Source organism: Lagenorhynchus albirostris, chromosome X, assembly GCF_949774975.1.
Source record: "Lagenorhynchus albirostris chromosome X, mLagAlb1.1, whole genome shotgun sequence".
Classification (NCBI taxonomy): Eukaryota; Metazoa; Chordata; class Mammalia; order Artiodactyla; family Delphinidae; genus Lagenorhynchus; species Lagenorhynchus albirostris.
Genome location: NC_083116.1, coordinates 3,936,290 through 3,949,821, shown reverse-complemented (window position 1 = coordinate 3,949,821; position 13,532 = coordinate 3,936,290). Strand labels below are relative to the sequence as shown.

General features: G+C 41.8%; 1 protein-coding gene across 3 annotated transcripts in view; it reads right to left on the bottom strand.

The window, feature by feature from the left end:
* The window catches only part of CD99L2 (CD99 molecule like 2), a 112,467-nt gene that overhangs the window by 33,689 nt on the left and 65,246 nt on the right, over nucleotides 1-13,532 (bottom strand). For all 3 annotated transcript variants that reach the window (XR_009538553.1, XM_060138450.1, XM_060138449.1), the window contains exons 3-4: nucleotides 12,470-12,538; nucleotides 11,332-11,406 (exon numbers count right to left, since the gene is read on the bottom strand). Coding sequence is in view for 2 of the 3 variants with exons in the window: in XM_060138450.1 (XP_059994433.1) it covers nucleotides 11,332-11,406; nucleotides 12,470-12,538 (144 nt within the window). In the remaining variant the exon portion in view is untranslated. The remainder of the gene's footprint in view (nucleotides 1-11,331; nucleotides 11,407-12,469; nucleotides 12,539-13,532) is intronic.

The window sequence follows — 13,532 nt, the reverse complement described above, 5'->3', positions numbered from 1 at the left end:
TTCTTTCCTGATCCCAATGGTTCATACAACACTGAAAATCTTCCAGAGAGAATATCTTTACAGAGCAAACAGCACAGCTCTTTTCCTCTTTGAAGTGAAGATACAACATACACGCTTCGAGAGGGCCCGGGTCACCATTTTTCTGTTATCACACTGTGCCTACCTCTTAAAGACCAGTCCCCTTTTCAGCTTTCTAGATCACTGGAGCGAATCTTCCATGGACTAGGAAACTGCCCAGCAGACCTGCGGATGAGGAGGCCCGTGCCGGCGCCTCTACGGCCAGGTGCACGAGCTGACCCTACGCTCACCTTCAGGTCATCACCACCTTCCTGGGCAAACACTTCTAAGAGCCACACACACAGAGGAAGAGGCCCTTGGGGTGAAGCCAGAATGCCTGGGCCCAGGCCAGCTACACTGCTGGCTTATTATAAACGTTAATATATGCTCAGTAGAAAAATGAATCCAATGGTGTAGAATCCTAAGAAAGAAAATATAAAAGACAGCCAAATCTATCCCCACAGGTAGCTACTCTCAATCTTTTCAGATCTGCATGTGTCTGTCTCGCTCTCTCTCCATGTCTCTGTGTGTGTGTGTGTGCCCCTCTCTCTGTGTCTCTCTCTCTTGCATGTCTCTCTCCGTGTCTGTGTCTCCCTGTCTTTCTTTCCCTGTGTCTCTCTCCCCGTCTGTGTGTGTGTGTGTCCGTGTCTCTGTTCGCATCTCTCTGTGTGTCTCTCTGTGCATGTCTCTCTTTCTGTGTCTCTCTCTGCCCATATGTCTCTCTGCATGTCCGTGTCTTTCTGCGTGCGTGTCTGTGTTCACATACACTTAAATTTGATAGAAATTAATTCGTACTATATATATCCTGTTCTGTAACTTGCTTTTCTCATGCCAGTTCCAGAGATCTACCTTATTCTTTGAAATGGCTGCAGACTATGAATGGTTTAGAATTTATGTATTCAACGGTGTTATTTAAGAGTGTTTTAATTTTTGGCTGATACGAAACGCAAGAAAGCTGCAAACACCATTTCAAATGTACCTCTGCACGTGTGCATAACTCTGTACCCAGACGGAAAATGCTTTGAAGCAGAACTGCTCAAAGATTTTATCAAATCGCCCTCTGAAAAGGTTGAACTAATTTATACAACTGTCTAGAGAAGTGAAACTGTAAAGGTATGGCTCAATACAACAGAAGACATATAAAACCATCCTCCCGCTCGCCCCAACTCCACAAATACATGTTCACTGCACATTAACATGGACGAGATCACGGATTCGAACGAAAACACACTGACGCCACATAAATATGTAAGGGCATCTTCTCAGTCAGTAGTTCACAAAGAGTGTTCCATGGACCCCAGGGGTCTGTCAGGTCATAACTATTTTCGTAATCATCCTCAAGTGTCCTTTGCCCTTTTTACAGGGTTGACATTTGCACTGCGATACAAATGCAATGGTGAATAAACCTCCAGGCCCTTTGCCTGAACCAAGGAAGTAAGGAGCACTGAACGCTATGAGAAGTCATTAGATCCTTCGCTACTCGAAGATAGCTGTCGAGACTCCCGCCCCCTGGTGTACACACCATGTATAATACCAGCCTGCTGAGTGTGGGAGGGACTGAGCTACTTCCATGACCAGGTTACGACATGGCAGAGGTGAAGGGATTTTGCAGATACAATTAGGATGCCCAATCCGTATGACTGAATTACTCAAAAGGCAGAATATTCTGGGTGATTTGGACATAATCAAGTGAGTCCTTGAAAAGAGGGCTGTAGGCCTTCCCTGAGCTAACATTAGAGGTAGCAGACTCTCATTCTTTTGCTGGCCTTGAAGAAGCAAGTGGCCATGAGTTCTATAGCTGCACAGAATGGAATTCTGCCAACAGTCCCAACCTGTGGATATGTCACCTTATGTGGGAAAAGGGACGTGGCAGATGTGAGTAAGCTAAGCACCCTGAGATGGGGGGACTGTTCTGGATCATCTAGGCAGGCCCAATGTGATCACAGGAATACTAGTAAGAGAACGAGACCAACAGGAGAGTCAAGGAAGGAGACGCGATGATGGAAGCAGGGGTGACAGTGAGAGAGAAATCTGAGGTTGCTATTCTGTTGGCTTTGCAGATGGAAGAGGTCTCCAACAAGGCAAAACTGCAGGCAAAGGCGAGGAAACAGGCTAGAGCTTCCAAAAGGAAGACAGCCCTGCCCATACCTTCACTGTAGCCCAGTGAAACCCAAATCATAGTTCTCACCTCTAGAACTATAAGATAATCAATTTGTGCTGTTTTAAGCCAGCACGTTCTTGTAATTTATTACAACAGCAATAGGAAATCCCTAAATAAATACCTAAAACTGTGGAAGCAACTTCGGAATCGAGTAATAGACAAAAGCTGGAAGAATTTTGAGAAGCATGATAGAAAAAGCCTGACTGCCTTGAGCCGACTTAGTGGAAATACAGATGTGAACAACTAGTAACAGCTAGTGAGGATTCAGAAGGAGGTCAGGAACATGGTAGAGGAAACCTGTATCATACCAGGGAACGCCTAAATCATCACGAACAGACTGTTGACAGAAATGTGGATGTTAAAGGCTTCGCCAGTGAGGTCTCAGATGGAAGCAAGGAAAATGTTATTGGACGCCAGAGGAAAGTAGATCCTTACCAGGTAGTGGCAGAAGACTTGGCTGAATTGTGCATCCTATAGTTACGTGGAAAGCAGAACTTCTCAACAATGAACCTGGATGTTTGAGCTGAGGAGATTTCCAAGTAGAGTGTTAGGGGTATGGCCTATTTTCTTCTTGCTGCTCATAGTAAAATGCAAGAGGAAAGGAAGAGATTGAAGGAAGAACTCTTGAGCAAAAAGGAACCAGGACTTGATGATTTGGAAAAATTTCAACCTATCCTAATTGCCAAAAAATGCTAGAATTAGGGGACTCGCTGTCAAGAAAGCTCTGGGGAGAAAGTCAATGGTGTGGCGGGAAAACATTATATGAGTACCTTGGAAGGGTCAAAAGGTCAGATTAAACATAAGATTATTCATGGATCCCCTCTGCCATCTCAGCAGAAGCCAGAAGTATAGACGGCATCATTCAAGAAAGATCTGTGGAAGAGCCTCTTTCCCAGTGGGGTGATCACCAGTATATACGTGGGAAACCCACAGAGTTCTTGAGAATTTTAGAACAGCAGGAACACTGCCAGCCTGCAATTAAAAGGGACAGAAAGAGAAAAAAATGTAAGAAGGCTGTTAGACTCCCCAAATTCTACAGGCAGAAAATACGCTGATATAACTACTCAGTTGCAAACATGTGCTATTTTTCCTGAACAAGGGAGGCTGATTCTGAGGGCAGAGCTGCAAACTCAGAACGTAGAGCTGTGAAACACAGTGCATCATCCCAAGGCCTGGAACCTAAAGGACTTGGATTTGGGAATTTCTTGAGACTGGTGAAGTCTTTTTTTTTTTTTTTTCACTTGAAGCTTGAAATCTTTTTGCCTGATGTTTTCTCACTTTTGTAAATGGAATGCCTATAACCGTTATTTTATGCCTGTCCGTTGTATTTTGGGGAGCAGATAACTTGTTTCTTGACTTTCATAGGTTTGTAGATGGAGAAGTGTTATAGCCAAAGCTTCACCCATGCCTGACTTATATAATTTAGATGATGAGATTTGGGACGTTTCTGCTTATGAAATTACGATGAGATTTTGCAATTTGAGTTGACGATGTGATGGGATGAAACTTTTTTTTTTTCTTTTTTATCGGTACGCGGGCCTCTCACTGTTGTGGCCTCTCCCGTTGTGGAGCACAGGCTCCGGACGCGCAGGCTCAGCGGCCATGGCTCACGGGCCCAGCCGCTCCGCAGCATGTGGGATCTTCCCGGACCGCGGCACGAACCCGTGTCCCCTGCATCGGCAGGCGGACTCCCAACCACTGCGCCACCAGGGAAGCCCGGGATGAAACTTTTAAAGAAGTTGGAATGGACAATGTATTTTGCAGGTGGAAGGGACATGAAGGTTTGTGAGCCAGACGACAGATGTGTTAGCATTAAAATGTCGCCCCCAAGATGTCAATGTCCTAATTCCCAGAACCTGTGAATATGTTACCTTATATGGCAAAAGGTCTTGCAGATGTTTCTAAATCAAGGACACTGAGATGGGGAGACTATCCTGGATTATCTGGGTGGGTCTGGTGTAATCACAACAGTCCTTAAAGGAGAAATAGAGAAGCAGGAGGGTCACAGTCCAAGTAAAGATGTGATGACAAAAGTAGGGGTGAGAGAGAGAAAGATCTGAAGATGCTACCCTACACTGCTGGCTCTGAAGATGGAGAGAGAGGGCCATGAGCCAAAGAATACAGGCATCCTGAAGAAGCTGGAAAAGACAGGAGACAACAGACTCTACAGACTCTCTACTAATTCTGTAGAGCCTCCAGAAAAAGAAACAGCCCTGCTGACACATGCATTTTAGCCCACTGTGATCCATTTTGGATTTCTGACCTCAATAATTATGAGATAATAAATGTGTGATTTTTAAGCCACCAAGTTGCCGGTAATTCGTTAGAGCAGCAACAGGAAACACAACCTCAAACCTCAGATGAGACTCTAGCCCCAGCTGACACCTGCATGGCAGCCTCGTAGGAGTTATAGAGCAGAGGACCCAGCTAAACAGAACCCAAACTCCTGACCCAGGGAAATAAGAGAATGAATGGAAATTGTTTTAACTCAATAATTTATGCTACCTGATTATGAGGCAATATAAAATTAATAAGAGGGAGTAGCAAAAATATTTCATTAGCGCTCAACCTTGAGTATATCAACATTTTAACATTCTGTGTTATGAAATGGGAAGGATTGTTAAAGCATTTTTGTTGCACACCAAAGCATCACAGGTGACTTGAGGAAGGTCACTTGTGTGATTGTTTCAGTTTTCAGCTGAATTAGCTGCTTTTCTCATGGAAGAACAAATTTATTTCAAAGAGTAAATTACAGCAAACTGTGTCTATTCATATTTGAATATCTGCCAAAAATTTTTTTGAAAATGAATTAAGTGAGCCTGTCAATTCAAGGAAATCAACCAACAGTATCAGCTGACAATAAGAAAATTTAGCTTTCAAAAAAATATACACAACTTTGGAAAACGTGTAACTGGCACCATGAGCCTGTCAGCTTCCCAATAAAGACTCTTCCTATCAGATCACTGGTGGTATTAACAAATATGACATTTGAATATTGCATAAGGAAAGGTGTCATCATTTAAAAGCTCAACACAACTCAGGACACTAGTGTTTTCCAGAAAATGTATGTAGGATGTTACAAAATCATGAATGGGCAAAAGATTCATTCAAAGGGTAAGAAAGTCCAATAAGGTTAAATGAAAACAAATAAGGAAAGTTTACTGATATGCCACTTAGCCTTAAGAAACCACAGCTTCTCCAGTCCTGGTGTCTAAATGTGCATGTGAACAGTAATAATAAAAAACAACAACAACACCCATTTAGGATAAAAACCCTGCAGAAAGTAGGCATAGAGGGAACTCTCCTCAACATAATAAAGGCCATATATGACAAACCCACAGCCAACATTGTCCTCAATGGTGAAAAACTGAGAGCGTTTCCACTAAGATCAGGAACAAGACAAGGCTGCCCACTCTCACCACTCTTATTCAACATAGTTATGGAAGTTTTCGCCACAGAAATCAGAGAAGAAAAGGAAACAAAAGGAATCCAAATTGGAAAAGAAGAAGTAAAGCTGTCACTGTTTGCAGATGACATGATACTATACATAGAGAATCCTAAAGATGCTACCAGAAAACTACTAGAGCTAATCAATGAATTTGGTAAAGTAGCAGGATACAAAATTAATGCACAGAAATCTCCTGCATTCCTATACACTAATGATGAAAAATCTGAAAGTGAAATTAAGAAAACACTCCCATTTACCATTGCAAAAAAAACAATAAAATATCTAGGAATAAACCTACCTAAGGAGACAAAAGACCTGTATGCAGAAAATTATAAGACGCTGATGAAAGAAATTAAAGATGATACAAATAGATGGAGAGATATACCATGTTCTTGGATTGGAAGAATCAACATTGTGAAAATGACTCTACTACCCAAAGCAATCTACAGATTCAATGCAATTCCTATCAAACTACCCCTGGCATTTTTCACAGAACTAGAAGAAAAAATTTTGCAATTTGTATGGAAACACAAAAGACCCCGAATAGCCAAAGCAATCTTGAGAACAAAATACGGAGCTGGAGGAATCAGGCTCCCTGACTTCAGACTATACTACAAAGCTACAGTTATCAAGACGGTATGGTACTGGCACAAAAACAGAAAGATAGATCAATGGAACAGGATAGAAAGCCCAGAGATAAACCCACGCACATATGGTCACCTTATCTTTGATAAAGGAGGTAAGAATATACAGTGGAGAAAAGACAGCCTCTTCAATAAGTGGTGCTGGGAAAACTGGACAGGTACATGTAAAAGAATGAGATTAGAACACTCCCTAACACCATATACAAAAATAAGCTCAAAATGGATTAAAGACCTATATGTAAGGCCAGAAACCATCAAACTCTTAGAGGAAAACATAGGCAGAACACTATGACATAAATCACAGCAAGATCCTTTTTGACCCACCTCCTAGACAAATGGAAATAAAAACAAAAATAAACAAATGGGACCTAATGAAACTTCAAAGCTTTTGCACAGCAAAGGAAACCATAAACAAGACCAAAAGACAACCCTCAGAATGGGAGAAAATATTTGCAAATGAAGCAACCGACAAAGGATTAATCTCCAAAATTTACAAGCCGCTCATGCAGCTCAACAACAAAAAAAACAAACAACCCAATCCAAAAATGGGCAGAAGACCTAAATAGACATTTCTCCAAAGAAGACATACAGATTGCCAACAAACACATGAAAGAATGCTCAACATCATTAATCATTAGAGAAATGCAAATCAAAACTACAATGAGATATCATCTCACACCAGTCAGAATGGCCATCATCAAAAAATCTAGAAACAATAAATGCTGGAGAGGGTGTGGAGAAAAGGGAACACTCTTGCACTGCTGGTGGGAATGTAAATTGATACAGCCACTATGGAGAACAGTATGGAGGTTCCTTAAAAAACTACAAATAGAACTACCATACGACCCAGCAATCCCACTACTGGGCATATACCCTGAGAAAACCATAATTCAAAAAGAGTCATGTACCAAAATGTTCATTGCAGCTCTGTTTAAAATAGCCAGGACATGGCAGCAACCTAAGTGTCCAACATCAGATGAATGGATAAAGAAGATGTGGCACATATATACAATGGAATATTACTCAGCCATAAAAAGAAACGAAATTGAGTTATTTGTAGTGTGGTGGATGGACCTAGATTCTGTCATACAGAGTGAAGTAAGTCAGAAAGAGAAAAACAAATACCATATGCTAACACATATATATGGAATCTAAGGGAAAAAAAAGGTCATGAAGAACCTAGGGGTAAGATGGGAATGGAGACACAGACCTACTAGAGAATGGACTTGAGGATGTGGAGAGGGGGAAGGGTAGGCTATGACAAAGTGAGAGAGTGGCATGGACATATATACACTACCAAACATAAGGTAGATAGCTAGTGTGAAGCAGCCGCATAGCACAGGGAGATCAGCTCAGTGCTTTGTGACCACCTAGAGGGGTGGGATAGGGAGGGTGGGAGGGAGGGAGACGCAAAAGGGAAGAGATATGGGAACATGTGTATATGTATAACTGATTCACTTTGTTATAAAGCAGAAACTAACACACCATTGTAAAGCAATGGTACTCCAATAAAGATGTTAAAAAAATAAAATAAAGTAGAGCTGATAAATACTAAAAAAAAAAAAAAAAGAATAAGCAGGAGTGGCTATATTAATAGTGGATAAGGGAAACTTCAGAGCAAGGAAAGTGCTAGAGAAGAAAAAACGGCCATAATGATAAGAGGATAAACCTATCAGGAAGACATCATGATCCTAAATTTGGACGCACCAAAAAAGCAGACTTAAATACACGAGGCGGAAACAGAGAGCTAAGAGGAGATACAAATCCACAACTACAGTTGGGGAATTCAACGCCCTACTCACAGCAATTGACAGAACTACTAGACAAAAAATCATCAAGGATGTAGAAGAACCAGTAAACACAACCAATCATCAAGATCTAAGTGACATATAGAGAACAGTTCACCCAACAACAATAGTTATAATGATGGAACTGTTCTGTGCCTGCCTATCATAGCAAATACACAAACCTGCGCATGTGATAAAACTGCAAAAAACTAAGCACACACGCACACAGAAGTGAGTACAAGTAAAAACTGGGAAATCTGAATAAAATGGTTGTGACAAACAAAAACAAACACACAGATACAGAGAACAGAATAGTCATTACCAGAGTGGGTGCGGGGTGTGAAATGGGTAAAGGGGACCAACTCTATGGTCATGGAGGAAACTAAATTTTTGGTGGTGAGCACCCTGTAGTGTATACAGAAGTAGAAATATAAGGTTGTACACATGAAACTTATATAATGTCGTAAGCCAATGTTGCCTCAATAAAAACCAAATTTTAAAAAATACATGAGTTTTTTTAAAAAACAAACAAAAAAATGTTTGTGATATTATAGTACAATTTGCAACATGTTACCACTGGGGAAAACTAGGTGAAGGGAATAACGGCTCTTTCTGTAGTATTTCCTACAACTACATGTAAATCTGTAATTATCTAAAAATAAATTTGTTAAAAGTAGGCAAAGGGGACATCCCTGGTGGCGCAGTGGTTAAGAATCCGCCTGCCAATGCAGGGGACACGGGTTTGAGCCCTGGTCTAGGAAGATCCCACATGCTTCAGAGCAACTAAGCCCATGTGCCACAACTACTGAGCCTGCGCTCTAGAGCCCGCAAGCCACAACTACTGAAGCCCGTGTGCCTAGAGCCCGTGCTCTGCAACAAGAGAAGCCACTGCAGTGCCCATGCACCGCCATGAAGAGTAGCCCCCGCTCACCACAACTAGAGAAAGCCCACGTGCAGCAACGAAGACCCAACACAGCCAAAAATAAATAAATAAAAACAAATAAAGTACAAAAAATAAAAGTAGGCAAACGGAAAGTTGAGAATCAAGGTTATTTTGCCAAAAAAGTTTTGACAGTTAAACATCTGGACTTCAGCAGCACAGAGAAACTTAGAAAATATAGGGTTGGACTCTTCCACTGTTGGTGGGAATGCAAACTGATACAGCCACTATGGAGAACACTATGGAGGTTCCTTAAAAAACAGAAAATAGAACTACCATATGACCCAGCAATCCCACTACTGGGCATATACCCTGAGAAAACCATAATTCAAAAAGAGACGTGTATCCCAATGTTCATTCCAGCACTATTTACAATAGCCAGGACACAGAACCAACCTAAGTGTCCATCGACAATGAATGGATAAAGAAGATGTGGCACATATATACAATGGAATATTACTCAGCCATAAAAAGAAACAAAATTGAGTTATTTGTAGTGAGGTGGATGGACCTAGAGTCTGTCATACAGAGTGCAAGTCAGAAAGGGAAAAACAAATACAGTATGCTAACACATATATATGGAATCTAAAAAAAAAAAAAAAAGGTTCTGAAGAGCCTAGGGGCAGGACAGGAATAAAGACGCAGAATTTATTTAAGACGCAGAGAATGGACTTGAGGACACAGGGAGGGGGAAGGGTAAGCTGGGACGAAGTGAGAGAGTGGCATGGACTTATAAATACTACCAAATGTAAAATAGCTAGCTAGTGGGAAGCAGCCGCATAGCACAGGGAGATCAGCTTGGTACTTTGTGAGCACCTGGAGGGGTGGGATAGGGAGGGTGGGAGGGAGACGCAAGAGGGAGGGGATGTGGGGATATATGTATACGTATAGCTGATTCACTTTGTTATACAGCAGAAACTAACACACCATTGTAAAGCAATTATACCCCAGTAAAGATGCTAAAAAAAAGAAAAAAGAAAATATAGGATTGGCCCCCCCCAAAAAAAAAAAACCCAAAACCCTGAACGAACTTTTTGACCAACCCAATAATTGAAAATTGTTTTAAACCAGCAAGTTTGTGGTAATACGTTAGGCAGCACTGGAAAACGAATATGAGCAGAAAAATTATTACTTTCATGAAAATGTGCCCTTTTAATATTCTGATAAAACAGCAAGTATGCTTAAAGCTTTTCTGTGGCACCTCAAAATACAGAGGTTGACACAGGAAAAGCATTTGCGCGACTGCATCAGTTCTAAGCAGTGCTAGCCACTTCTCTCATACAAGATTCTTCCTTGAAGGATTCAGTAGTATGACTACGGTTATACTGACTTGAATATCTGACAGACATTTTCTTGCAAATGAATGAAGTGAGCCCTTCACTTCAAGGGAAACAACTAACAGTATTTTTGCCAATGGTAAAATTTAAGATTTCAAGCAACGCTAAGAATTTTGAAAAACTACTACTGTGAGCTTGACAGCTTCCCGATACTTAAAGACTTTTTCCAATGAGATGGGTGGTGATAGTAACACAGGTGATGTTCTGGTGTAGAATGGAATGCGTCAGCACCGGGAAGGTCTGCATAAGGCAGGGCACTGACATTTTCCCAGGGACCAGTGCACGACGATGCTCCCAAACCACGACCAGTAAAAGATCCATTCAAAGGATAAGAGAGGGGGGTCACTGGGGTCAAGGACGGAAGATTCATTCATGCGGTTTCATACTCCACACTGCACTTAACCTGTAAGAAACAACCAATGGCTGAATTTTTGTGTCGTATCAAAGAAGAATGTCCATAATTACATGAATAGTCAATTGAAATATTCCTCCATTTTCCAGCTGTATATTTATAGGAAGCCAGATCTCCTTCACATACTTCAACCATAACAATATATCACAACAATTGAATCTAGAAGCAGATGTGAGAGCCCAGCTCTTCCACTAGGAAAAGCATGGTCATTTACCATAAAAATATGCTATTTATCTTAACAGTTATGGCCGTATTATTTTTCATTTAAAATTAATAAAAATATTTAAAAAATTTTTTTCAGTTTTAGATTCAAAGATGATAAATATTGATAGATGTGACCCACACCTCAATAGAGATCCTCCATAATTTGAGGAGTCCTGAGACCAAAACGCTTGAGAACCACTGTTGTAGGGTTCTCCTGGGCCTTGAAGCGCCCCCAGCTCTGCCAGGCCAGGAGGGGCTCTGTGCGCTGCTGTAGTTAATGAGCTACACCCTGACCGGGGAGCTACAGCACTGGCCTGTGCCTTCAACCAGCTGTGGCTTACCTCCTCCTCCTGCACTCGGCTTCCTGTGGCCATGATCTTGATCATCCAAGGCATCGGCCAAGTCAAATTCACTACCTTCAGTGAAGCCCCAAAACATAAAAAAAAACAGCCAACTGATTAGCAACTGGGTACAAGATTCCAAAAAAACAAGTCAACGTTCGTGGGCTCCGCTGATCAGCGCAATCAATGAGTTAAGACAAAGAAACTTAAATTGGGGTCTGACTCCTTCTACAGACACTGATAATGGAAATACCAACAGGATGGAGCAAGTTACTGCTTTCTGCCTTTGCAATATATTTACCAATTTTCCACTACTTTATATTCCCACACGTGCTTTGCTTAGGTCAGCAGTCAGACCATTTTAACAGTAAACTCACTGATTATAGGTATTAACCCAAGATTCAAAACCAGCTGCATAGAGTCAGAAACTGGACACTCAAGAGGGAGGCTACGTGGTCACAATGCGCCTCTTTGAGGCTGCAGATGTGAAGACGTGAGGGCAAACTGTGAAGCAGCACTCACTCTTCTGGGTCATGACTGTCTCTTCAGAAGAAAGGTAGCTATCCACTTCAAGGAACACGGTAGCATGCTCCTTAAGTACTAGTAACAAGTTGCCAGATGGGAGCAACGACTGCGCTCCCCACCCCAAGGCTACGTTTCTCTTTATATCAGTGAAGATATCTGAATAGTAAAATGGCCCATCTGGAGAAAAGTTAAAACAGCTCCAGGAAAGAGTCACAAAGAAGCAACAAGTTCCAAAATCCTTCAGTGAAAGATGACACTGTAAAGCAAATGCCATTTCAAAATGCTCCATCTGCCTAAAGAAAATGTTTGATGGGCTTCATAAAACCTAAACAATTATATCTTCCCTGATTTTAGAGTGTAAAATGGTTGAAAAGGGGAGGAAGTCCAAATGCATTTTTCTCTTGTAATTCTCCCAAGCAGGACTTTTCATAAAACACACAGAAGTCATAGTGACTGGTCATACTCTATTAAGTTAAACCCAGTGTTCAGATGAAGGTCTCGGTTGGCATTACACGCACAGGACTTAAAACTATGGGTAGTTCAACTGGATACTATCCCAGAAGGAGCTCCACGGGGTCCCTCCTTAGTGCCCTCCTCAGAACAGCCGTGTTACCTGCAGGCTTTGCTGGAGCTCTGGTCGCTCCCGGTCTCCTGGTTGTGGTGGTGACACGGTCCCATCTCTCTAAAAGGGGGAAGGGGGACAGCAAGGGGAGCACAATTAGTAACACACACAGCAGCCCCTGCACGTCTCAGGGAAGTCACAGCATGAGCACAGCACTCCTGTCCTGGTCCTGAGGTCCCTCTGATGCCTCTGAAGAACCACCTTGAGGATGACAAAGAGATGCAAGAGGGTTTACAGGAGACGAGTTCTGCTTGCTTTTCTTCACAGGATGGGTGGTGAGGTGGACATGATCCCGCATTTGATCTGGTGATTAGTGGAGCTGGGACTTGAGCCCAGATCTACAGGAGATGACCACATGCTTCAGGGGGTCCCAGAGCTTGAGCACAACCCGAGAGCTCCAAGCCTTGGCCGTCACCACTCTCAACCCGGCACCGTAATCACAGGTAATACTGCCCAGGGATGAAGCGACGCTATGTTCCCAGTAGAGTATGGGAGTGTCTCATCAGCTGAAAGTGCTTACAACACCAACAAAATATTGTATATAAGTGTGGTTACTGCTGTTAATACTAGGTCTTTCAGCTCAACCATATTCCTTTAAAATTGCGGACTTCTTGCACATCAATTACGTAGCATGCCACACAGGAGTTTTCCAGTAGTTTTTCTTGAACTTCAAGACTACGTTGTTAAAAAAATAAAAATAATGAAGCCTCCCAAAAAAGACTATGCTGTAACTGTTCCTACAATTAGAGGTGGAAGAAGGAAATGAAATTTAAGTAATGGGAGAGGCAGAGATGAAACAGGTTTGGCTGTGTGCACGGCAACCATTCAATAATTAATCAACTACCCAGAAAAAAACAGCAAAAATAGAAATTGGTTGAAAGTAAAAGGATGGATAAAGGTATAGTATACAAATAACAACCATAAGAGAGCTGGGGGAGCTACACCATTATCAGATAAAATACTCTTTAAGACAAAAATTGTCATAGGAGTCGAAGAGTGACATTTTATACTGATAAAAGGATAAACCCGCAGTAAGATATACAATTTTAAACAT